Raw genomic sequence first — 27194 nt, 5'->3', positions numbered from 1 at the left:
AAGGACAGGGGAAAACTATTTTAAAGGGTTCCTTTTCAAACAGGATGACATTTTATTAATAGAATTGTGAGATCTCTACAGAGCCCAACACATGCTCCCCACCTCTCCTACTCAGTACCTGGAAAGTTGTGAGGTTTGAAGGCAGACTCCAGTGGAGGCCCAAAAAGAGTCTCTGAGGCCAAGACTGTAGAACTGAGCCTGGAATCGGAGAGAAGGACATGTCACAAAGGATACTTCGCCATGACATCTGCAAGTAGTCTTGTTAAAATCACTAACTTTGTTACTATTTCTTTAGCTTTGCATTTTTACTAGTTCAGAAATAAACTCTCAAAGTATCTTAATATGAATGAAGTGTGATTTGGATCATTTCCTACATTTAAATAAATGTAGAATAACAATTAAATACAAAATAAAGGTTATTCTGTCAGCAAGTCTTGAAATTATGCTAAAATGATCCACACTTTTACCAATATTGCAAGAACTTTAGGCATTTTGTCTTTATATTAGCCTACCATACCGCACAATTTTTAACCTTCTTTTAATAAAGCAAACTTACTTTCCTTTCATAACACAGACACAGCCTATCCTTATTGTAATTGTAAGTCACGTCCCAGCATACAGGCCAGACTTGTAAAAACGTGGCCTGGAGAAGTTAATACCCCATGCATATGCAGCCCCCTTCCTTATCATTTGAAAGCACAGGTATTTGGAGTGACTAGTATGATCAGGGACAGGGGTGTAAGAAGGCCAGATGCTCCAGGGAAGTAAGGAGGCCAGATGCTTTTTCTAGGCCATTACTCTTTAGAGGACCTTAATGGAACAGGACATGCTAATGGGTTATTGAACTAGTGTCAGTGCTGTCACTACTGAGGTAATTGTGTGCAATTAAAGTGTGTGTGTGTGTGTGTGTGTGTGTGTGTGTGTGTGTGTGTGTGTTATTCAAGCATGGTGTTATTCAAGCATTGGGGGGATTTATCTGCTAAATCACTTCATCATCATCAACATAACTGAGCAAGTATTTTTCTTGTGGAGGGACACCGCAGCCTGCGATGCTGCCTTGCTGCAGCCAAACATGCCTGGGGAAAAAGGGAGCTCTGAAGTGAAACTCTACTGAAGGACGAGAAGAATGGAAGACTCTCAGCCCCCCGTTGTGGAAGTAAAAATCGCGGGGAAGTAAGGAGGCCAGATGCTTACCTGCTGTGCTCTGGGCTGGATGCAGATCTTCGCAATCTGTCTTGCTCATTTTCTAGGTCAAACCAAAGACATTCATTTTTAAAATGTTGGGTTCGTACACATAGTCTTTCACACATAACACCCCTACCTTAATTCTGATGCAAAAGATTCTGTCAATTACAAATAGATCAATGGAGATTAACAATAATCCTATCAATTTCTTCCACACTCAATAAAGATGTTCCTTTTTTTAATATATAGACTACTTAGAACACCAGATTTTTGACTATTTAATTTTGGCACACACACACATTCTTAGTGCTGTGACAGACACATGTTAAATCACATCTGTCAGTAAGGGGATGCTATTCATGGTTGTGTAGATACATTTGATTTTAGACTGTGCTTTTGCTCTGGGCATACAAACAATGCAACTTTTCATAGAGCGTGCACAGACGCTGGCTGGGCATTCTTGTTTAACCTCTGAATACAATAAGAATGATAAAAATAAAGCAGGGGGAGGGAGGCAGGGCTTAATTAGGCTGTAATATGAATGGCATTAATTAGTATAAGATGAGCAATTAACTTATTAAAGCATGTCTGCCTTAAGTAAATGCATACATGGCAAAAGGCCCTGTATAGTAAAAGGTTAGATTAATTAAGAAATGGCATCTGCTGACAGTAAATTAAAAGGCAGTTTGACTAAACCAGAAATTCAATATTTGAGTGCTACTTAAACCAGTGCAGTAGAATACACATAATAATTCCTGATCCACACAGTGTCACATATTTATATTAAACCACAGGAGCTTGAGCACAATCGGGCATGACAAACACAGATTAAATAGCTCTGTTATAAAAAAAATATATAAAAAATATCCATCATTTGAGTTCAGAGAAGAACACATACAAACATTCTCAAAGCACGAGTTCGTAATTATTGTGCCCAAAGACTGCCTGTGTACAGTAATACAGAGGAACTGTTCTCTGCACTGAAGCAATCATACAAGGAGCTTCTCTGTGTCCTTGAAGAGAAGTGTTGTGTGTGTATCTGTATGTGTGTGTGGGAGTACAGCCGAGACACAGCAGGGTTGTCTCTGGAGTTTCAGGAAGAGCCAGTGTGGTGGCTCTGATGGCAGGAGCTACACTGTTCAAGGCTGCTCTTAGGGAAAGGCCTTAGAGGAAAGGCTGGTGGAAATGCTTTCTTACCCCTCTGGGCGGCACTGTCCCCTTCTCCTTCAGAGCGTGCTCCTGTCAGAGTGCTGGAGTTCCCTGCGTATATCCAGGAGAGAGGTGCAGTGAGCAAGGAGAGCATATACTCTGTAGCACCACGATCCCCGAATACTAGCAAGCTCCATTCTCCCTTTTTTTTTTTAATATTGCCCCAGAACTTAAGGAAATTCAGTTGTAAATGGAGATAGCCTTTACAAAACTGCCTTTATCACCACAAGATAGCATTATAATGCAAAAGTCTTCTTTGCCTTTAATGTTAATGTTTAGCTTGCTTTCTGCAAGTAACCAGCTTCTGAATAAACGTTCTCTGTTCTACAAGCTTATTTAAACAGGCACTAATCAATTCAGATAACTAATAAAATAGTAAAATATTCAGGATTATACTTCGTTTATATCAAAAAAAGAACATCAAGTTGGCTTAAACCCTCCTTTCACAACAGGCCTGTCCTGTCTCAAAGTGACATGGATAATGGATTCAAATAAAACATGTTTTAGAACTCACAATAATAATAAAGAACAGCATTGAAACCATTTATTAAAGCTGACTTCTCGTTAACAGGCTCAGTGCGGCACTGTTTCCATACTCCATGCATATTTCCGGTGTATAAACTTACAAACTAATGCTTAATTATTGATGCTTATTTGACACACATTTTCACCAGGACCTTGTATGAACTGACAGGCTTATACTACACTTGTTATAGCCTGCCTGCGTTACAGCCGTGCCTCAAGCCTGCTGACGGGTTACCAGGTAATACAGGTAGCTGTCCCCCCACTTCCTCCCACTGCTGCTGCCGTTACTCACGTCAGTGAGTAAGATGTTCACGTCAGATGTTCATGTTAGCACTATAACAAGGTTCAGCTGATCAGGGCTGTCAATCAAAATGAAGCCCAAGACTTACAAGGGGCTTGAATATTAGTGTCGGGGCTTTTGCTGGACTTCAATGAGGAGAAACTGACTGGTTAGGAATAACTTACTGGAGAGATGCCTCTTGATTGAGACCTACAACAAGGAAAGGAAAAAAATAAAAATGAGTATTTTCATTGGAAAGTCAGTACTATCACATATACCTAGTTAACAGAAAGTTCTACATTTCAAATTAAAATACAATACATACATAAAGGATTATGTAATATAATTAACTGTTATATATACAGACACACACACTACATTTTTATGCAATGCCTTTCCTATCTTTTCTGCTATTCAGAGTGCATTTTTTATGTCAACCCTTAAATAAACTCTGTGCCACAGATGATTTCACAATTGTGTGGGCATTCCCCATCTACCTCTGACATTTGTACTGGGTTCAGTGCTGAAGTGAATGTCTCTGCTGTGCATCTTTATAAGACCCTATTATCAGGGATCTGTGCTCTTTCTAAGTAGCTAATTAAGACTGGGCCACAATGGGTAAATGCCTCTGAACAAGTTGTAAGCATTGCAGTGTTTGATAAAAGAAAACCTGAGTGAGGAGAGATTGGGTTCTTTGTCTCAGATAAGATTGGACCCATACTAGCTTGTATTCAAGCATTCCCTTGCACAGTTTTGGTTGCATTTCAATAACCAACATGCTAGAAGTCAGCATGGAATACATTTTCAATTGAGAGATGAGAACGATTGGTACCCCAAAGTAGTCCAAGGCTTCTACAAATCGCACATTAAAATGGTGCATTTTGTCTGTAGGAAGGCCTAGTCTAAAGCAACCTTTTCAAAAAGCATACCCCTCTCTGTGGGGGCAGAGTGAGGGCCCCCACGGTGGCCTTCAGCTCATGCTCGGCAGCGCCGGGGTTGCCGCGGCCCCCACTGGCCATGGGCCGGATGCGGATGTTGAACTTCTTGGGCTCGTCGTCGTCAAAGTCCGAGTCACTAGAGTAAAAGTTGGTCTCTTTCTCATGTGGGCGGGGGTCAAGGAGCAACAAGGGGTGGAGGGGTGCCAGCTCAGGACACCATCGCTAATGGAGCAGCACATATCTGTTTCATGCACAACCACTTCTTATCACTATCAGTTTCCTGTTATTACTAAGGCTCTTGCTGCGTGTGTGTAGTCAGTAGCCAAGCTACCTGCTAAAACTGGATTTGTACACTACAGATAACCAACAGGAGAACCTTCATAAGAATATAAGAAAGAACATAAGAAAGGTTACAAACGAGAGGAGGCCATACGACCCATCATGCTCGTTTGGTGTCCATTTATAACTGAGTGATCCAAGGATCCTATCCAGTCTGATTTTAAATGTCCCCAGATTTTCAGCTTCAATGTGATATGCTTGCTAAACATGTTCTACGTGAGATGATTATCTTTTGCCTGGCCTGTTATCACGTCTGCCTGGTTTCTTTCAGGAAAGGTTCTTCCCTGATGTACAGGGGGTCAATGGTCAACACAAATGGGAAGTGGGTTGGTGAAACAATATACTTAAACATGGTCCATCCCTCAAAACTTGTTTCTCCTGGTACAGTAAATTAGGGTGGGACACCAAAGAAGACCATGCACAGAGCTTATTATGGCAAATTCTACAAATTCAATGCATTTCAATAATGGTGATTACATGATTTATGCCTCAGACTGAAACACTGCCTGCTGTTCAGTGTGACTGTATGCAGAAGCTGCTCTTAATCTGCTTTTGCGAACAGTGGAGTTATTGATATAAAAAAAAATGATGACATTTGTTTAGGTCATCCGTAACATCAGGCAGCTGATTCACGGTATAATTATGAGATGGACTGATTAGCTCACCAATTAGTCTTGGAAAGAGAAAAACATGAAAATAACAGAAGGGGGACTGGGTCAGATCTCAATGAGCCTCATTCCACCCAGAAGAAGCACAGCACATAAGAAAATCTGAGAAACCTTAAATCCCTGAATCAAGTCCGCTTGGTACAAGACCTTACAAACTAAAAAAGAAGAAGTCTTTAAAAGGGATTGGCTTAATGTTTTGCACGGAGCATCTACACAAATACTGCTACCAAATCAGGGGTTCAACAATCCAATGGTGTGTGAAATTAAGCTTTGTTTTAGGGGGATCTCAATATAGCCTTCAGATTATTAAAACAATGGAGGTCCTTTTTGTAGGTTTAGACTTTGTTCACTGAAACTGGGCGGCTTAATTTGGACTCATTGTTTAAATTATTAATTTATTTATCATTTAATCCCTTTTCCAAATTTATAACCATAAATGTTTCAATGTGAAACATCTCTATGTCTATGTTGTGTTATAAGGGTTCTTACCCGTATATGTGGTTAGTTACAGTACCTACTGGTGTAATGCCAACGAACACTACGGGATCTTAATACTAACAAGGAAATTGAGTGATTACTGTCGCCATCTCATTGGCCAGTTGCGTTCACATGATGGTTCTTTAATGACTTGATGCTGCCACAGACTGGGTTGGCCCAATTCTTACCACTCACACAACCACATCATTTTCAATACTGCCGCTGAACAGTATTCGGAATCTGCTCAGTCCCTTTTCCATCCATAGTGGATCAAGAGGCCAAATCATACTTTACAATAAACCCAGGGAAGGATATCATTCTGATTGATGTCAGCACGGATCACAAAACCCTCTTCATCCACCTCAGGGGAGTTCTGCAGAGGGACAAAGGCACCATCAGCACCAAAAACATAGAGTGGGCTGCAAGATATATTAGAAACCAATCTGAAGGGGGCCAGGAAGGTAATAAGACTCCAGTTGCATTGCATTGTAATTTGTATTAGGTTTTATGATCTGCAGACTCCAGTTGTATGTGTGTATATAAAAGGAAGATGATTCTTAGATAAGCCTACTCCAAGTGCCACATATTTCACAGTAATAAAACACTGATAGAAACAATTTGCGTTCCTACAACAAATTGTTCAAGATCAGTCGGCTCATGAAACCCAAAACTGATAAACATGATCAAATGCAAAAGGAGTATAGCTTAGAGGAGGATGCTGCATCTTATTGTCCACTGTGCTTCTTTCTTCTCTCTGTCTCTCTCACACACCAGCCATGTGTTTGGAGGGTCTGGGCCAAAAGTGATTTGCATTAGCTTGACTAAATCTTAAAAGCCTACAAATCTCTCTGCCAAGTAATATGACACTGCTGTAATATGACATTGTCATATACATCTTGTGTCCATCAGCTGCTGAGATCAAGCTGAAAGACACATGAAGTCAAGCCTGCCTGTCTCGATGAACCTGGAAATGATACCAGCGCACTTTGACAGTACAGGCTTGAAATGTGGAAAAACACTCCTAAAATGGGAATTTCAGAAGGCTAGATTTAGAATACAGAAATAAAAACACAGTAATGTACATCAACTGTCTGGGAACTCTGCCCTGGAAGATGCATGGGCTGTTCTCTGAGTTTAGATTTGTATTTCTCTTATGATTAGTGAATAATACAACTTAGGTGACAGCAGAGCCAATAAACTTGTATAAATTACTATAATTTTGTTTAATAACACTAGTGTGTTCCCCCTTGGCTGGGTATAAATCACAGTCATGAATGGATGCGGCGTAGGAGCAGCCTGGCAACTACGTTTCTTCTGTGCATTTACTTCCCATAGGTACTTACTGGGGCATCAGTCACTGCAGAATCCCTGAAACAAGAACAGAAAATAATTAAGGCAATGGTTAGAAATAAACTCCTATGTGAAGATAATGCACATCAAGACAATAAACACAGGTGGGTTACCCTGGGAAACCATGTTGAGTGGCTATAAAATATTGAAAACATTTATATAATTAAAAAAAAAGTTTGTCTTATTATTTAGCAATAGGTTGTCTATAATCTTGTGATCTGGAAGATCGAGGTCAGATAATACTAGTAATAAGCAATATCTGTATTTATTTAGTTATTTTGTTATGTTTATAAAATGGAACATACAGAGAATACAATAATTCAAGGTGTGTGTGTGTGTGGACATGTATTAATGTCACAAAGATATCTCACAACAAAATATTGACTAGTCGACTAATATGGAAAAGTACATAAAATATACACCGATCAGCCATAACATTATGACCACTGACAGGTGAAGTGAATAAAACTGATAATCTCGTTATCATGGCACCTGTCAGTGGGTGGGATATATTAGGCAGCAAGTGAACATTTTGTACTCAGAGTTGATGTGTTAGAAGCAGGAAAAATGGGCAAGATAAGGATCTGAGCGACTTTGACAAGGGCCAAATTGTGATGGCTAGACGACTGGGTCAGAGCATCTCCAAAACTGTAGCTCTTGTGGGGTGTTCCCGGTCTGCAGTGGTCAGTACCTATCAAAAGTGGTCCAAGGAAGGAAAAGCGGTGAACCGGCGACAGGGTCCAATCCCTCTTTTATCAGTTCCTTACAAAATTGTTCAATGCCTTATTCTCCATCATATAACCTCTGGTGCTGAAGAAGTCTTTAGCATGGAACAGGCTGACTTCCGCAAGGGCCAAAGCACTAAAGAACAGGTTCCAGCCCTCACCACCTACATTGAAAATGGCTACCAGAAAAACCTGAAAACAGGAGCGGTTTTCCTCAATCTAACAGCAGATTATAACAATTTGGCACACTGGTTTCATTCTAAAGCTGTCAGGATACCTCTGCACCTGGGCAACCAAAATCACCACCACAATACTGTGCAACAGAAGTTTCCAGGTTCACCTCAGAGAGTCAAAAAGCTCATGGAAGAGACAGATCAATGGTCTCCCTCAATGTTCAGTATTGGCCCCCACACTGTTCAACCTCTACATAAATGACCTCCCAGAAACCACCACCTGAAAATGTATGTAAGCTGACGACATCTGCCTGGCAACACAAGCCCCAAGTTGTCTCAAAATGGGGCGTCACTACCACCACCCTCTGTACCTCAGCACTAGCACTCTCTTTCTCAGTAGCAGAATACTGTGCACCTGTCTTGTTGAGACCACCATGTGCAATATAACTGGTATATTGTGATCCACCCCGTAGACCTGACTTCCTGTCCTGGCAAACTTTACCCTCTACAATCTCAGCGGAGGTCTATTCAACAACAACACAGTAGGACTGGAAGCAACTGCTTAGCTTAGGGACTTTGCCTTTGTTAAGTAAATAAAACAAGTCGACACAGATAAAGTGTGACAAAAACTGAGGGAGGGAGGAGCATGCTGTCAGGGAAAAGAGAGTGACAGAGAGGTCCAGTGTAGGTCTTACGTGGAGTCTGGCTCCTTCTCCCTCTTGCCCAGCCCTGGGAGCCTGAAGGCCTTGTTGCGGATCTTCTTGATGCCCTCGGGTATGGAAGAAGAGTTGTACTCCTCAAAACCTGCCAATGCTGTGAGAGGTAAGCACAGCCATGAGAAGACACACACAAACTCACAGATGTACAAAGTAATTTCTGTCTCTACTTGTGGTTCATTCTATGAATCCAAACCCAAACCCTATCCTGGAAAAGTGCATAAAGTCAGTACCTCTGCACACACTGACACATGTTACAGTATTTGTAAAGTTTAATTGACTTATTCAGGGTTTTGTTTTTTGTACAATTGCTCCAGTAAAATAACTCCATGCACCATGCCTATCAATCTAGTCCGACTAGATAAACACCTGTTTTAGAATGCCTAGTTGGCACAATCAGGAAGCCAAACTGCTTATTTTCAAATGGTACTCCATCATGATGACATTTTAAATCAATGGTTCCCAACCCTGCTCCTGAAGGACCACTGGATCTGTTGGATCTGCTGTATCAGTCCAGTTGTCAGCTACTTACCTGAATGATCTCCACATGTTTAAGAGCTGAAAACAACTAACATAAAGACCATTGTTGGTCAATTAGGGGTCAGGTAAGAGCTCAGTTGGAATGGAAAGTAGCAGGCACAGCAGAACAGGGCTGAGATGCACTGCTTAGATGCAGCTGACACCACCAGACTAAGGCTGCAATGCACCCGCCTGCTAACTGGGAGGGGATCTTGGGCATACCTGGCCTCTCCTTGCCTGTGCCTTTCTGCTCGGCGAACTTCTGGATGAGGTTCTCGATACCAATGTTCTCCACATTCTGTTTGAACTCCTCGTGAACCTGCAGTGTAGCAGAGAGGGGCAGCCTTAGGTGACGTGTGGGAGGTAGATTGCTCTAAAGAGCGCTTTAAAGAACCCAAGCTGCGTTGCTTACAGTATTTTGAATAACCAGTATTAAAGCAAATGTCATCTCTAAACACTGCACAGATGCATGCAACTGTATTCCAATTAGCTATATATAATTTAAATATTTAAATATCTCTAATCAGATTGTAAATGCATTTGGCTGGTAGTCATCCATCTAACCCTGCTTGTGTTTTATTACTTATCAATAATATGGGAGCTTGGTTCTTTTTTCTATGAATTAGGAATATCCAGTTAACGTTCAGCTCAACACAGCTACTACCCATGGTACTATCCCAGTGGAGGTGACCACAGATGCACTATGCATTCTTAACCAAGTGAGGAAAACATTTCTGTAAACATGAAGGATAAGAATTGCAAATGAAGGACGTATTGAAATGGTTAAAAATTCATCTCTGGCTGGAAGTTCATGTGGCCTTAAGGGTTTTAAGCAGTTGAAGCTGCATGGGAAGCCTAGGGGTTCTTTACCCTTTACAGGCTTAAATTACTGTGACTTAATCAGGCAGTAGTGTGTGGGGCTGCCGTGAGTACAGATTAATAGAAGTGGATTACAGTGCTCCTTGGTTTTGGAGAGCCATAGTTGACCACTATCTGCACAGTAGTTACTGGGTTTTTCCCTGTGGTTTTACCATGTATATACTTTACTTTGCTGTGATTGTGATTGGTTTGTATCATGGCTTACAGTGTTACTGTGGAACATGTACAACAGTACACGTTTATAAGTGTGATCCATCAGGTTTCACAGGCATTTTAAATTAGAAGCTTAATAGTCTTGACTAATTAAACCAGTGTCTGCTTTGACTAATTGAAAAGCATACTTGGAATGAAGGAAATGAAGCTCACAGGACCATGTGGGAGCCCACTGGTTAACAAGAGGAGTCTCAAGCTCAGTTCCTGCTTCAACCTGATAACCCAGGAAATCTTCTGGTCTGATCAGCTTTTTAACTAGACAAATGTACTCCTTCTCTCCAGGCTGCTAATTATGTTAGAAATAGCAGTGCCACTTTGATTCAAAATAAGTTTAACCCATCAGCTGAAAATTGCAGCTTTCACCTGGGATTTTCAGTCACGTCAAATGGTATGCTTTGAATAGCGTGTGTTAATTCAACTTGACAAGAAAAGACAGATTGGTCAAACTGAATCACAACGGCAGTCTTTCAAGTACTTAGGCTTTTTTTTTTGTCCAGATGGGCTTGGTGTATTCTAAAGGACAGTGTTGTTATCCAAACTCTGCCATTGTCATGCTGGTTGCTATTTATAACAGCAACTGAACGCACTTCAAGTGGAGTGATGATCTCATTACAAACCACTTAAAACAAAGCTGCACTAAATGCATGGAAATTAACACAGAAGGAAACTAAATAAATTTTATACCATGTTTTCAAATATATTATCAGTGGAAGTAGGAACTGTAAAACCATATTAGACTTCAGTTCCCCAACACTTTACTCAACTGGACAAAAACGGTAAGGACTATATGCATCACTACAGTTTTAAATTCTGTTTTACCAATTTCAATTTGTACAACTGAGTAAAATGCACATGTCAATAAAGCCAATGTTACAGTACTGTGCAAAAAATTTTAGACAGGTATGAAAAAATGCTGTAAAGTAAGAACGCTTTCAAAAATAGACATGTTAACAGATTATATTGCTCAATTAACAAAATGCAAAGTGAGTGAACAGAAGACAAATCTACATCAAATCAACATTTGGCGTGACCACCTTTCAAAACAGCATACATTCTTCTAGGTACACTTGCACACAGTTTTTGAAGGAACTCGGCAGGTAGGTTGGCCCAAACATCTTGGAGAACTAACCATTTAGGCAGCCTCAGTTACTTCTCTCTCTTAATGTAATCCCAGACAGACTCAATGATGTTAAGATAAGGGCTCTGTGGGGGCCATACCATCACTTCCAGGACTCCTTGTTCTTCTTTACGCTGAAGATAGTTCTTAATGACTTTCACTGTATGTTTGGGGCCGTTGTCATGCTGCAGAATACATTTGGGGCCAATCAGATGCCTCCCTGATAGTACTGCATGATGGATAAGTATCTGCCTGTACTTCTCAGCATTAATTCTGACCAAATCCCCAACTACATTTACACAAATGCAGCCCCAAACTTGCAAGGAACCTCCACCATGCTTCACTGTTGCCTGCAGACACTCATTCGTATAGCGCTCTCTAGCTCTTTGGTGAACAAACTGCCTTCTGCTACAGTCAAATATTTCAAATTTTGACTCATCAGAGCACCTGCTACCATTTCTGCACCCCAGTTCCTGTGTTTTTGTGCATAGTTGAGTTGCTTGGCCTTGTTTCCACGTCGGAGATATGGCTTTTTGGCCGGAAGTCTTCCATGAAGGCCACTTCTGACCAGATTTCTGCGGACAGTAGATGGGTGTACACAGTCCCACAGTTTTCTGCCAATTCTGAGCTGATGGCACTGCTGGACATCTTCCGATTGCAAAGGGAAGTAAGCATGATGTGTTTTTCATCTGCTGCAGTAAGTTTCCTTGGCCGACCACTGTGTCTACGGTCCTCTACGTTGCCCGTTTCTTTGTGCTTCTTCAAAAGAGCTTGGACAGCACATCTGGAAACCCCTGTCTGCCATAAAATTTCTGCCTGGGAGAGACCTTGCTGATGCAGTATAACTACCTTGTGTCTTGTTGCTGTGCTCAGTATTGCCTTGGTGTATGACTTTTGACAGTAAACTGTCTTCAGCAACCTCACCTTGTTAGCTGAATTTGGCTGTTCCTCACCCAGTTTTATTCCTCCTACACAGCGGTTTCTGTTTCAGTTAATGACTGTGTTTCAACCTACATATTGAATTGATGATCATTAGCACCTGTTTGGTATAATTGTTCAATCATACACCTGACTATATGCCTACAAAATCCCAGGGTGGCAAAGGGTGGTCACACCAAATATGGACTTGATTTAGATTTGTCTTCTGTTCACTCACTTTGCAAGTAGTTAATTGAAAAATATAATCTATTAACATGTCTGTTTTTGAAAGCATTCTTACTTTACAGCATGTATTCCACACCTGCCTAAAACTTTTGCACAGTACTGTATATAGGTAAAACTAACTAGATACATTAATTAACATTAGATACCCCAGGCACTGAGTTTGAGAGCCGTTATTTACAGGTTGGGAGGAACGTGTTGGAGAGGGAGGTGGGGGGTGGGGGTTGGTACCTGTCCCACTTGGACGTGTGTGTCCTCGATGGAGTGTGAGTAAGACTTGATCAGCAGCTTCATCTGCCTCAGGTGGGCCTCCTCGATGCACTGGAACTTCTGCACACACATCAGCAACAGCAAAAACACCAACTACATCAGAGGTCCCAAGCCTGCCTCCCAGAAAAAACACACTTCTCCCCTGAGTCCAGCTCAGGGAGGGGTTCCCCCTGCTCTCCTTCTTGCTCCTACTCCACATCACAAAATGGCCTCTGGGTACAGCGTTCTGTCCTCTTGTCTCAATCAATCACTGTGGTTATGCATTTGCTCAATTGCAGAAGGCACTTCCGACACCTGTTGATTTCTTTATAGTGTCAGTTAAACTGTTCATAATAATGTTGCTAATTATTAACACTGCTGTACTAGAGCTTTGATTCATTCTATTAAATCCGATAAGGATAGAGACATTGTTCTATGGATCTTTCCAATCCACACTTCACCAAAAAAAAAAAAAAAAAAAAATCAGCCATCAGATGTACAGTACTGTTTACATGTTAAAATGAACAGACAGCTTGAACAGTTTTTATTGACAGAACATTTTTTTCTGGTTTGTTCTGCACAGGGGGGAACCAGCGGTTAGGTAGGATTTTGGAGACGAGGAGCAGAGCGTCCCCTTGTACTGATTCACACAGACCACTGTATTCACTGCAGCGGATGACCTGGGCCATGCTGAACAGCCTCTGTACTGATGAGATCACACTCTAAAGCAGTAAGGCAGTGTGTGTGTGTCAGTGTGCTATGGGGGGCTGCAGCAAGTGTGACTGTAATAATGACAGAACACAGCAGGTGGAGCACAGGTCGAGTCAAAGGAGAGCACAGTCCCCATCTTGGTTTCAGTCAATCTTTAGCTATTATTTGTCCCTGTGCTCCTGAGACATAAGGGTAGGGTGACCATATCACTGCATTGGAGACAGGGCGTAGTTTCAATGTGTTTCATTGACCACACAATCATATGGTCACTCTAAGAGGTCCTTACAAGGTCCTCATAAGAGCATGCAGTCAAGAAAGGTCAGACTGCCAAGTAGGATAACAATAGAACAAAACCACCAGCCAAAGAATGGGCACCACACTCAGTGAGCAATACCCAGCAACAGTCACTGTTGGCGAGGCAAGAATCCTCCAGCAAATGTTATGCCAATGCTAGTTCCCCAGGGGTTGGCCTTTGGAGTCTCCTCAATCACCAGTGACTAGTGGAACAGTCTGGATTTGAACTAGTGGTGCTCAGCATAGAAAGATCCACCTGAAACTCCAAAATGCAGGCTTTCAGAGAATTAACCCCTCATGAACCCATGGGCAACACAACACAACTTATTCTCTTTGTGCAGGGCCTTTTAAAACAGAACAATAGTGAGTCATGGTCCGGTATAAAAACCAGCTGAAACAAGTGTTCAGGCAGGTCTAAATGAGGTAGCCATGCCAGGGTTTGTAATACGCCAGATAAGGTTCTAAAAATGAGAACTACTATGCCCTGGTCTTGAAAGTTTGAGTGTCTTCTTCAGACCCATATACACTTTCGGATCTGAAAGAATGAACAGGCCCATAGGGAATCTCAGTCAATGTCTAAGAACACAGAAGGGTTCAGAGATGGTGAGGAGAACCATAAGATTAAGTCCACACTCTACCTGGAGCCAGTGCAGAGCAATATAATGTAGCACAACATACAAATCCTTATCCTATTGACACAGACCTCCTGTTCATCTTTATACGTGCCTTGGCTGGAAACTCAGTTTTAGGAGCAGGACTTCATGCTGTATTATCGAGCAAGGATTTTAAGGTCTCATAACAGCTAAGAGTACCATTCATTCTGTTCGTCAAATGGTTTCTAAGGAACCAAATGCAAGTAACCATGGAGACACCCACATTGTGCATTCGTCATACGTGAACCTGAAATTAGTTCTTATGTATCGATGCTATGGCTGCCGTGTTCAGCAGCTCAAGTGGCTCCATTAGCTTCCTTAAAGAATAGTCTGAGATGAAAGTAAAAAAACAAAAAAACACAAGGAATGATCAGGGCTTGAGCTGGAGATCTCACCAACAGGAGCTACTGAAGCAGAGATTTAAATTGAATTGAATATACACATAAAAAGTAAGGCCTTCAACAGCTTATAGACAAATGAAAGAGTACAGGATAGGATGGAACAGTAAACACCAGCAACATTTCAATTACAGCAGGTGCCTCAGGTATGGTTTTTGCTTGGTACTGCTCAGTTTGGTGAAATGCTGCATTTCCACTGCTTTAACTCGGGGCAATCAGACCAGTCTGGGGAGCATTAAGAGGGGTGGCAGAGTTCCATCTGTGTTTTCTCAGGTGTAGCTGAAGCCGCCCCAACATTTGCTTTGCAAAGGTTGATGTGGCGAAGGGTTGCAACACAAACGGTGCCATTGTTTTCAGCCTAGAACTCAACTTTCGCAAGTCGTTCCAGTTTCCATGCATGCTTCTAGCTTGTTCCATGTTGAGAGGAACGTACCTGTTAATGGTTTTGTTTTTTAATGGCTTCTCCCACACACTAAATGGCTTCTATCAAAACACATACCATGTTCTAGCATTGCTTTTGTAATCAAATTAGAAGTGTTGCATGTTTTTTGGAATTAACTGGTTACCATCTGACCTTGCATTTCTCGGTTTGCTGTAATTTTTCTGCAGCAGTCTTAACCCAGCATGTTAGCAAGTAGCTTACAGTTAGTTGAAAACAAACAGTAATTGGCAAAGAGGTCAGATGTGCAGGATAGATAACAAGCAAGAATGGAAAATGCTGAGAAAAACACTTTAGCAGCCATGAATAATATCCTCAGTTGCTTTATTAGCTGTCACAGTTTTAAAAACCATATACCTAGCTTTTGCTGCTGAGAGATTTAATTTCAGCTTTCTCTGTTTTCTACAGAGAGTTTCTTCTGTTAAACAGGACAAAAATACTCTGTTTTCACTGTTTACCTAGCTGCATAGGAGATCTGTTACAGTGCTGTTTGACATGTTCCACCAGATCCAGTACTCCTCAGCCAGAAGAGAGCTGACCAGGGAGAGGGCAGTACAAAGCGAAAGTGTTGTTTTAAGGACCCATTGTTTTAGGACATATGAAGTGGCTGCTGTTTTGAGGTTTGTGTGACAAGCACACTTAGAAGGCAGAACCTCAGCGAGGAATAAATTAAGAGACAGGAGATCAAGTATATTAATGTTTTTTGTATCCTTTGTCAAAAGGGGATATTGTCCCAACAAGGACGAATCTAGAGTTTGGAAAATAGGACTGGATTTTGGAAACAGTCCTTAAAAATGAAATCATACTATCCCACTGTTTAGCAGGAACAGGAATCTTACCAAACTGAAGTTTCCATGTGTATTCCATGAACATCGGAAGATGACCAAAAAAACAACCTAAAAGCTCATTTAAATACTTTAAACAAATTATAACAAGTTTAATAATGACATATTTGTAAACCCCTATAAATTATACTACTAGTAACTACCATATAGAGCTTTAGCACCACAGGAGTGCAGCAGTGAAGAAAGCATAAGTTAACAGTTTGCATCTACAGAAGGATCTTGACATAATTATACTTATTTTAAAATGTATAATTGATTGATTGCATTGTACTCTTTTAAGTCAACTTGGATAGAAATGTGTGTCAGATAAATAAATAATAATATGCTGATCTGGTCAGAATGTTAACGTCCTCAATAAAAGTACCCTCACCCCAGCGGATTCGTTCATCTTCTGTTCAAAGTCTCCACCCACTCCGTTGTATTTCTCCACACAGGCTCTGAAAGACTCTCCGGCCTTCTTGGACTTTGACTCAGCCTGAGATCACAGTGAGGGAGAGAGAGGCAGTGTGTGATCAGGAGTGTGAAGGTACAGTTGCTGTAACAGTTGACACATGTGAACAGACAACAGAGTGGGTTAGCTGTTCTCCAGATTGACCATTTTGTCATTAGGTGGTGAGATTCATGTAAAGTGATGACTATGCTAATAGAGTCTTATCCCCCTACAGCAACATAAATTGAAAATACTTAAATTACATTACAAGTAATAACTGTTGTTCTTGAAGCATGCTAGTACATCAGGATATGCAGCAATGTGCCCAACAGATCAATATCTGTGGTCATGTCAACAATTTAGCATGTCAACACTTTAGCACACAAGAAAGCTGCGTAAAGTGAATACAGGCTAATTCTCTGCTGATTTCTGGCATTTCTAACAATGTAGTCAACACAAACTGATGTGTATTTTCATGAACTACACTTTGATATTTTAAAAAAGAGGACAATTATTGTAAGGTCATAAACTACCTTTAGAGCTTGTAATTAAAACACGAAGATTAACTTAAAAAGCTTATTAGCACTTAGATAAACTCAACTTTCTCCCTTGCATCCTTATTCAATTGTCACTGCCAGACCATGAGATGATAATCCAATGCAGATCCTTACAGTTAGATTATTGTAGTTGGGTTTTACAAATCTATAAAGCGTTCTGTGGCAACTTTGCAAAGGGCTGTATACTAAATAAAAACTGATTACTTGATTGATTCTGGTCCCTTCATGGTCCCTTGGCCATGTGTGTATGCCAACAATTGTACCCTTAAAGGCTGTACCTTATATTGGAAAGCCACTTGACCTACTGCTTTTTGTCCAAGTCCAGACCCTTGAAAAACTACTGGGACTCGATTATTGGACTCTTATTGGGACTCTAAATCAGTTTATGTTGCAGATATTATGGAGTTAGAGATGCCTATAAAAGCAGATTATAGTACTAATAAGGAACAGGGGTTGGCCACTCCTAGTGGAGTAATTGGCTTCCCAGTGATTGACTGTGGACCTGGTGGCAACACTGACCTTCTCCAGCTCCTTCTGTGGAGCCCCCTCTCTGCGCAGGCGCTCCAGTTCCAGACATTTGCCATGGTAGTTCTCCTTGGTTTTCTGAAGCTGGCCGCTCATGGCCTGTAGGTTCTGCACTGCCTCCAGGGTCCCTGTGACCTCCTCCTTGGTCTGGGAGGCAAAACACAGAAGGGCTCTTTCAGGATCACAGGCTATACCTTTTCATCTCATTTATTGAAATAGGAGCTCAGATTCCTTTCAAAACCACTCAGGACGGGTCAAACTGCTTAGCCTGATTCTGCAATCTTGGGGTGGAATATACACCGATCAGCCATAACATTATGACCACTGACAGGTGAAGTGAATAACACTGATTATCTCGTTATCATGGCACCTGTCAGTGGGTGAGATATATTAGGCAGCAAGTGAACTTTTTGTCCTCAAAGTTGATGTGTTAGAAACAGGAAAAAAGGGCAAGCGTAAGGATCTGAGCGACTTTGACAAGGGCCAAATTGTGATGGCTAGACGACTGTGTCAGAGCTTCCGGTCTGCAGTGGTCAGTACCTATCAAAAGTGGTCCAAGGAAGGAAAAGCGGTGAACCGGCGACAGGGTCATGGGTGGTCAAGGCTCATTGATGCACGTAGGGAGCGAAGGCTAGCCCGTGTGGTCCGATCCAACAGACGAGCTACTGTAGCTCAAATTGCTGAAAAAGTTAATGCTGGTGCTGATAGAAAGGTGTCAGAACACACAGTGCATTGCAGTTTGTTGCGTATGGGGCTGCGTAGCCGCAGACCAGTAAGGGTTCCCATGCTGACCCGTCCACTGCCGAAAGCGCCTACAATGGGCACGTGAGCATCAGAACTGGACCACGGAGCAATGGAGGAAGGTGGCCTAGTCTGATGAATCATGAGTTCAAGGTGTTGACTTAGTGCCAGATACCACAGCACACATTCAGAGTAGAGGTCTCCACGGGTCCACCAGAACCCGACCCGGGTCCCATTCTTGTACTTCGGGTCCCGGGTCTGTTTAACATTGTGTGTTATACCTGAGTGGCGCGATGACTTTTCCAATTGACGATTGGCTCTTTTATTTAGAAGGCGGGACTTATTCTGCCATATCGGTGTTTGACAGATGACGTAAACCGAAGTGCATTATTGGCGTTGGTGCGATTTTTGAGATATTGTGGTTGGAGTTTGTTCGCTATATCTAAAATCTATGGTCAGACACGTCTCAGAGAGCACAGATGACAGCAAATTAGTAATGCTAACGTCAGTGGCCGTGGCACTGAACGAGCAATCGTTATTATAGTTCAAAAGGGCAAACTGGAAGTTATCGTATTATGCGAGATACAAAAAAACTGCAAAGCTGCAAAGTCGTGTTTGTCATCCACCACCGTGACAGCAAGTGGACTTTTGAAGCTGAAGTAATGAGTGGATTATACATGCGCTTTCAATCAGCAAGAGAGGAACAACATGGATGTTATTTTACCAACTTTCTTGGCAAGGAGGATGGATTGTATGCGTCACGGTCAGGTATAGGAGAGAAGCTACTAACGTTACATTAGGTAAGACACAAAGTTTTATTTTCACAACTTGTAAATGAACTTGTTAATAGCGATTAGCTGTGGGATCTGTGCCGATCGGGTTCAATCGGGTCTGTGACGGGTCCGAGTCGGTTCCAGGTAGTACATTTACGGCACTTCTCGGTTCTGCACGGGTCCGGGTGCAAACTTTCAAATAATAGACGGGTCTGAGTCGGTTCCGGGTAGCACATTTCCGGGTCTCTTCGGGTTCAGGCACACATTTTTGGACCCGTGAAGACCTCTACTTCAGAGGTCTAATGGAGTCCATGCCTCGACGGGTCAGGGCTGTTTTGGTGGCAAAGAGGGGACCTACACAATATTAGGCAGGTGGTCATAATGTTATGGATGATCGGTGTATATTCATGGGGGCGGCAGGGGGGGAAGGTAGCATGATATAGTTATTTGAAAGTTCACAGGCACAGGAGGACTCCCAAAAATCCTTGCACACTTATTCTGAAAACAAAAACAGTGCACTGAGATAACAGTAAGACAGATCTCCAATTTCTAAACATGGTTTCTAGTAAAGGGGTGCTGACTGAAAAGCCAAAGAAGTGCACAGGACTCTCTCAATGGGTAGAGGAAGGAAACACAAGATAATCACAAATGAGCATGGAGAGAAAGGGAATGCGAGCTTGAACTATAAAACCAGGAAAGAGTCAAACAGGGAAGAAACAGAAGGGAGAAAATGTAAAGATGGGGGAGAAGCCAGGATCTGGATTAGAAACGGATGCCAGGCTTCAAGAAACCTGCAAGTACCTTGCGGTGAACTTTGATCTGCTCATCACCGTACTTGTTGATCTCTCGGATGAGGTCGTTCATCTTCCTCATGAGCTCCAGGTGGCAAAGGGCCAGCTTGTCAGAGGACACCCGGAACACATCCCACATAGGTGCAAATGTCCTGAGAGTGAGAGAATAGAGATTGAGAAAGTGTGTGTGTGTGTGTGTGTTGAGTGATGAGAAAGTGAGAAAATTAGGAAAACACACACAAGAACGGGAAAGAGAATGAGAGGAAGAATGAAATGGAGAAGAAAAAGATGCAAAGACCTGAAAGAAGGAGAGAGATAGGCCAGTGTAACGGAAGCATTTCTAATAACCTCCACCTCCCCACTATTATCACATAGCACCAGCTTGCACAGGGCACATCCTCACTAGTCGGCTTAAAAACAGGAAATGTGGAGACCAGAGGGGACATGGAGAACAAGCTGCTGCATTGTCCTAAATTAAAAGGCAGCTGAAGCATGCAATTCTGTAGTTCAAACCCCGGTTATATATGCCTGTAACTTGACTGCAATGGGCACTACCACAATTACCTACAAACTATTACTGTATGAAGATGCAAAACCAATTTGCTTTTTCAGACATTTTAAATTCCATTTGCAATGATAGATTTTTTTTGCTGCTTCATTACTTCTCTAACCCTTTTCTTTTTTCCTGTGTGTTCACCGTACTTCTCTGACCTAATTTAAACTGCTATATGGAATGTACACACTCAGGAAAAAAAAAAAAAAAAAAAAAAAGTGGGGGAAAAAAAATGGTTTCATAAGGAAACAAAATCAGTGTGACACCATGCGCAGATTCCAGTAAGGAAAGCACTGAGCCTGTGCAACACTAATATACTTCCCCCTCTTAATGCTTCACATTCGGACAAAGTAATTTAGAGGGATTTATTTTCCTTTCTGAATACTACTTACGTAATGACCTGCAGTGAACACGGGAACATTCACATAAAATCTACACCCACAACAGGATATGCAGGTAACAAGATGACTGCCCTAGACACTGCAACAGGTTTTGCTGACATTTGCTTCTCTTAACTTTTACAATTAATATTGCCAGCTTGCCGTTAAACAATGTAATTGTTCCCTTGGGGGACATAAAAAAACAGACATGCTCAGATTAAAAGCTGGTGGTACATATTACCTGAATTTTCTTTTTAGGAGACTATGTAGTAAGCTTCACATATCTACACTACATAGAACACATAAATCAGATGGGAGAAGATGTTACAGCAGAGGAATTCACACACCAGCTACATCAATGCAACACTGTCATCAGATGCATACTATGCTTCATTTATACAGCTGGGTATTTACTGGAGCAATCTAGGTAAAGTACCTTGCTGAAGGGTACAACAGCAGTATCCTGGGATTGAACCCATGACCCTCTGCTGCAGAGTCCAGAGCCCTAACCACTACTCCACACTACTGGCCTGAGTTAGCTAATTAAGGCTTCTCACTACACTACATTTAGAAGTTTCATTATATACATGTATTTTTTTAACATCCCAATGAAAAATGCTTTGTCTGTAGAAGAAATAGTTGGACAGTTAATAAGCCGATTCATATTCAGTTTTCTACATTTCACATGTCAGTTAAGCTTAATTAACATATAAAGAGATTAATTGATTTGTATTAGTTCATAATTACTCTTATCTACGCAAGTATAGAGAAAGAACTGATCAGAACTCCCATCAGAAAAATATTTTGGGTATAGTTTAAAACTGCACGCACCTTATTTATGCCAATATTGTTATTGCTTTCCATTTTAATTATGATTTTTCCGCATTCAAACTTCACATTTTCACCTTTAGTTTCACGCAAGCAGAAATCGAAATTTGATTTCGATCTCTCCCACTAGAAATTTTAAGTGGCACAAAGTAGGTCAAAATGTGAGAGATTTTTTAATATGAAATAATCTAGTACAATGTTTTCTGAAGGGATGGCCATTTATATTGCTGCTTACAAAGGAACATACACTGGATGCATTTTTCTGATGAAGTGGAAGACGTGGAATATGTACACTGACAGCAGTGGCATGACTTGTTTCAGAAGTGGAGTCCAATGGTGGGGGTGGGGGTGTTGCTAGATACTGTGAATTAATTGGTTAAATTTTCAGAACTGCAGAACTCAGAGGAAGCAGAAAGAAGACATAAGGTAGTGTTAAACTGTATGTTCAAATATAGAAAACTGCATGCAAAAAAATAATATTATCTTTGAACATATTTTTAAAAGTTTTAAATTCATACCTTAGTATAATTCTCACAGACTCACAAGATTACTGATTACCTTTTCCTACAAGTTTCCTACAATTCTCATAATACATCAAGTTGGTATTGGGACAGCGTTGGTGCTGAAGTGTACATTTTCAGGCCCACTCACCCCAGCTGGCTGCTGTTACTCGCCATCTTCGACAGTTTGGTCATGGACTTTGAATAAGTCTCCTCGACAGCCGCCCTGCAGAAGACACAAGAAACACAATCAGACAGCACCAACTCCTCATCCTCTCGCCAATCTCAGCATATCACAGCAGTGGCCATTACTTGTTAAGGGTGAGATGGAAAATTGAATAACTGTTACAAATGTTTTTCATATCAGTTTATATCAGAAGGTAGAGGTCATCAAGAATATAAGAGGAGGCTTTGGCATAAATGACTGATATGACCTGTGAGGTTCTGATACTCAGCGCAGCAAAACTGGCTAAAAGGGCCCCATATTCATGATTTTACCTTCTTGTGGTCAGCAATAAAGAGTGGCCTGCAGGAGTGAGGTGTAACATCAATAAATACTAACTTAAAATTAAAATCAATGCAGGACTAGAGGCAGGAGGCAGTTTTTAAAATTTTGTTTAGCAAAAATCAATGGGGTTTAATTATAAGGAGCCGCATAGTAATATTCTCTCTTTATATAACGAGCTAGTTTGACCCCATTCAAAGCACTCTTTGAAGATTCTGTCACTACTTTACTGAAAGGATGTTCTTAGACAAATTCCAAAGAAAATCCACCAGAAGGATTCCCAGACCGAGAGGAACACTGAACTCTGCAGCTGTACTACTTATAAGAGAGACCTCTCTTTTTGAGGATCATTTCGAGGGTCTGTAAAAGCATAGCCAGCCCTATACCTGCAGCCAATTCTCTGGGTTCCTTCAGGAAATTATTGGATGTATATTTGGGTCATATTAGCTACTACTATTATTATTACTATTATTATTATTATTATTATTATTATTATTATTTATTTCTTAGCAGATACCCTTGTCCAGGGTGACTTACAAATATAAGCACAACACAAAGTGCAATAATACAAAGCAATTCAAGGCATAATACATTTTACAAATTCACAATTTACAAAAGTGTATATGAGATATACAGTAAACAATATATAAGGTCTTACATCCTAGAATGAAAAAGCTGATAAGTGCAGACAAGATGTTAAGAGCTAAGGGAAAGGGAGCGTATGGGATATCAAAATAAACAATACAAGTCCAAGTAATGCAAAGGCAGGAGTATGACAAAACGTTGTAAAAGTGCAATCTTACAGGAGAATAAATTACTAAATCACAAGTAGAGTCTGAAAAGATGTGTCTTGAGTAATCACCGGAAGGAGGTCAGGGACTCTGCTGTTTTGACTTCAGTGAAAAGGTCGATCCAACACTTAGGGGCCAGGGATGAGAAGGATTGGGCTCTGGAGGTGGGGGAGTGGAGAGGAGGCAGAGTTAGTCTTCTGGCACCAAAAGACCTCAGCGGTCTGGAGGGGATGTATGGAGAGACAAGGGTCTGCAGGTAACTCGGTGCAGTCTGTTCGAGACAGCGGTAGGTGAGAGTCAGTGTCTTGAACTGAATGCGTGCCGGTATCAGGAGCCGGTGGAGGGAGTGGAGCAGTGGAGTAGCGTGTGCGAATCGGGGGAGAGAGAATACCAGATGAGCCGCAGAGTTCTGGATGAGCTGGAGCGGGCGGGTAGTAGTTGCAGGCAGGCCGGCCAGGAGGGAGTTGCATTAGTCCAGGTGGGAGAGGACCAGTGACTGAACAAGCAGCTGAGTTGAGTAGTTGGTGAGGAAGGGTCGGATTCGGCATATATGTTGCTCAGGAAGAATCTGCAGGTGTGTGTCAGTGTGGTGATGTTCTGAGTGTAGGAGAGCACAGGATCGAGGGTGACTCCTAGGTTATTAGCAGAAGAGGGAGAGAATGTCGTAGATTCTAAGGGAATTGAGATGGAGAAGTCAGTAAATGGTGAGGAAGAGGGGGGAAAAAGGAGATCCGATTTGGAGAGGTTGAGCTTGAGGTGATGTGAATGCAGAGATAGCAGACAAGCAGGAAGAGATGCGAGAGGGGATGAGGATGTCGGATGAGGGAAAAGACAGGAAGATCTGCACATCATCCGCGTAAAAATGGTAAAAGAAACCATGGGATGCAATGAGGGGGCCCAGGGAGCGAGTGCAGAGAGAGAACATGAGGGTGCCGAGGATGGAGCCTTGGGGTACGCCTGTGAGGAGAGGTTGGGGGGTGGATGTGGAACCTCGCATTGTCACTTGGTAGGTCCGGTCGTTGAGGTAAGAGGAGAACCAGGTGAGAGCAGTCCCAGAGATTCCAAGGTCAGCGAGGCAGGAGAGGAGGATGGAGTGATCGACGGATCGATGGAGTGTCAAATGTGCAGGGATCGAGGAGGATGAGGACTGAGGAGAGGGAGGCCATCCGAGCACAGCTGAGGGAGTCAGCGACTGCCAGGGGGGCAGTCTAAGTGGAGTGAGCTGTGCGGAAGCCGGATTGAAGAGGAACAAGAATTGAGTAATGGGAAAGAAATGCAGAGAGCTGATGGTGGGACAGCACACTCGAGGGTCATTGTGGAAGGGGAGTAGGGAGATGGGGCGGTAGTTCTGAAGAGAGGTAGGGTGAAGGGTTGGTTTCTTGAATGACAGTTTCTTGAGTGGGATGACAGCAGCTTGTTTAAAAGCAGAGGGGTGACAGCCAGTGAGTAGTGAGGAGTTGAGGAAGGAGGAGATGAAGGGGAGTAGATCAGGAGCAGTCGCTTTGGAGGAGGCGAGTGCGGACATGTTGTGGCCCGCTCCTTCTCATCCCTGGCCCCTAAATGGTGGAACGACCTGCCCACCGAAGTCAAAATGGCAGAGTCCTTGACCTCATTCCGCCACTTACTCATGACACATCTTTTCAGACTCTACTTATAATATTAGTCCTTTTATCCCTGATAGATAGCACTTCAGTTTTTTATTTTGCTTCTTGCATTCTTGATTTGTTTTCCTCCTTGCTCCCTTTCCCATAACCCCTGACTGTGACCCTACATCTTGACAGCACTTAGCTTTCACCGTCCAGGATGTAGGACCTCACTTACTGTACTTGTGTAAATTGTAATTTGGAATTTGTAAAATGTATTATTTTGAATTGCTATGTTTTAGATAAATTGAATTTGTAATGATTGATGACTTGTACTTCTCTGTATTTTTGCACTTATTTTGTAAGTCGCCCTGGATAAGGGTGTCTGCCAAGAAATAAAAATAAAAATAATAATAATAATAATAATAATAATAATAATAATAATAATAATAGAGTCCCTGCCCTTTGTAAGTGTGGCCCTTCGGAAGGGGGGCACTGAGACTGCTGGCGCTGACTGCTGGTACAGAGGACCTGGGGGGCTGTTAAATAGTTAACCTATAACTAATTAGCAGAGAGCACACCTGAATTGCGTTACTAGACACTAGAGTTGGGGCGATATATTGTACACACAGAGTGGTCACTTTATTATACAAGGCACAAAGTCTTAATAGTGAGTTGCTCCCTTCTTTGCCTTCAGAACAGCCTAAATTCATCAGGACATGGACTCAACCAGTTGGCTGGTGGTGGATCTCTACTCTGAATTATTCCTTCCACCTCATCCCACAGATGCTCGATTGGATTGAGACCTGGTGACTGGGAAGGCCACAGCAGTAAACTGAATTGACTGTCATGTTCCTGTAACCATTCCTGGACAGCCCTAGCCTTCACCATCACCAGCCTGCATTGCTGACACCAGGCAGGATGGATCCATGGACTCTTGCGATTTTTGACATATTCTGGTCCTCCAATTAGCATGAAACCGCAGGAACTGGGATTCATCGGACCAGGCAATGTTATTCCAATCCTCCATTGTCCAGTGTTTATGTTCCTTAGCCAATTGCAACTGCAGTTTCTTGTTTTCCCACTGACAGGAGTGGAAACGGGTTTAGTCGTTTAGGCTGCCATTCCCCATCTGTGACAAGATGCGATGAGTTGTGTGTTCTGATATGACATTTTCAGCACCACTGCTGTACTCTGCTGCTGTGACTGACTGTAGCCCGTCTGTTACTCTGCACAAGTCAGCATCCATCAGCCTCTTCCATCCACAAGCTGAACAGAACGGCTTCCAGTTGTAACCAAACCCTTTTAAGTTGGTTGTGTTTGACATTATGTCTTTAGTGTTTTGAGGCATAAGAAAGATACTGTAGCAAATTGCATGACAGACAGTTTGAATGATACGCATGAAGTTTAGTGAGGCTGTGCTCCTCTGCTGAACTTGCCTGCAAATTTCGTCTTAGAACACAACTGGTGATGCAGTGCCAATACTACCCCAGTATAGTGAGGGTCTACAAATATTTGTGTCTTAGATACAAATACTAAGTCTATTTAAGACAATCCTCCTATTCATTTCACATAATGACAAAGATCACCAAGTTGTGGGTAAGTTAACTTAATTAATGCAATGAATTTAACATCTTTCCTGCTAATTATTTAAAGACGCTCCCTAAAAGCCGGAGTGCTGCAACCCCTCGAGGAAGACAGCAGTGCAATACCGAAATCCCTGACTTCAATATAATAAGGCACAGAATCTACAGAGAAAATAATTACACTTTCAAAAACCAAATCAGATGAGGTTACTGTTTGAGCTCTGGCTCTTTAATTATAAACTGAAGAAAAGCCAAGCAGCCCAGCTGAGTGATAGTGTGAATCTCTGCCAACTGGACCGAAATGAAAACAAAGGAATCCCGAAAAAAACTTAGTCACAGGTTTAGACATCTTATATAAAAAACTGTAACACAACAAAGATCAGAGTTATTGATCCACCAAACTCAGGTGACTGGGCTCCAGGGGCAGTAGCTGTCACAGGTTTGACCCCATGAAAAGAATCTGAAATTGAATGGCCTGGGTCACATGGAGCTGTCCCTTGCTTTGGTCATATTATATTACATTTTCTTCACACTGATCCTTAGGTACAAGGTTTCATCTGATAGGGTTCTGATATTTGTTACACTAGC

The 27194-nt window shown here is 41.9% G+C and overlaps 1 protein-coding gene across 3 annotated transcripts in view; it reads right to left on the bottom strand.

Moving 5' to 3' along the window:
* The window catches only part of fcho1 (FCH and mu domain containing endocytic adaptor 1), a 183852-nt gene that overhangs the window by 12118 nt on the left and 144540 nt on the right, over nucleotides 1-27194 (bottom strand). For 2 of the 3 annotated variants that reach the window (XM_066695637.1, XM_066695639.1), the window contains 14 exons: nucleotides 22293-22367; nucleotides 19891-20032; nucleotides 17570-17722; nucleotides 16434-16538; nucleotides 12706-12804; nucleotides 9327-9423; nucleotides 8565-8682; nucleotides 6965-6989; nucleotides 5937-5994; nucleotides 4129-4301; nucleotides 3385-3409; nucleotides 2383-2445; nucleotides 1195-1246; nucleotides 119-198 (listed from right to left, as the gene is read on the bottom strand). In XM_066695637.1, the coding sequence (XP_066551734.1) occupies nucleotides 119-198; nucleotides 1195-1246; nucleotides 2383-2445; nucleotides 3385-3409; nucleotides 4129-4301; nucleotides 5937-5994; nucleotides 6965-6989; nucleotides 8565-8682; nucleotides 9327-9423; nucleotides 12706-12804; nucleotides 16434-16538; nucleotides 17570-17722; nucleotides 19891-20032; nucleotides 22293-22367 (1265 nt within the window). The remainder of the gene's footprint in view (nucleotides 1-118; nucleotides 199-1194; nucleotides 1247-2382; nucleotides 2446-3384; nucleotides 3410-4128; nucleotides 4302-5936; nucleotides 5995-6964; nucleotides 6990-8564; nucleotides 8683-9326; nucleotides 9424-12705; nucleotides 12805-16433; nucleotides 16539-17569; nucleotides 17723-19890; nucleotides 20033-22292; nucleotides 22368-27194) is intronic. The other variant, XM_066695638.1, reaches the window with a different exon arrangement.

Source organism: Amia ocellicauda, chromosome 22 (assembly GCF_036373705.1).
Source record: "Amia ocellicauda isolate fAmiCal2 chromosome 22, fAmiCal2.hap1, whole genome shotgun sequence".
NCBI classification, from domain to species: domain Eukaryota; kingdom Metazoa; phylum Chordata; class Actinopteri; order Amiiformes; family Amiidae; genus Amia; species Amia ocellicauda.
This window is presented reverse-complemented; position numbering and strand designations above follow the sequence as displayed.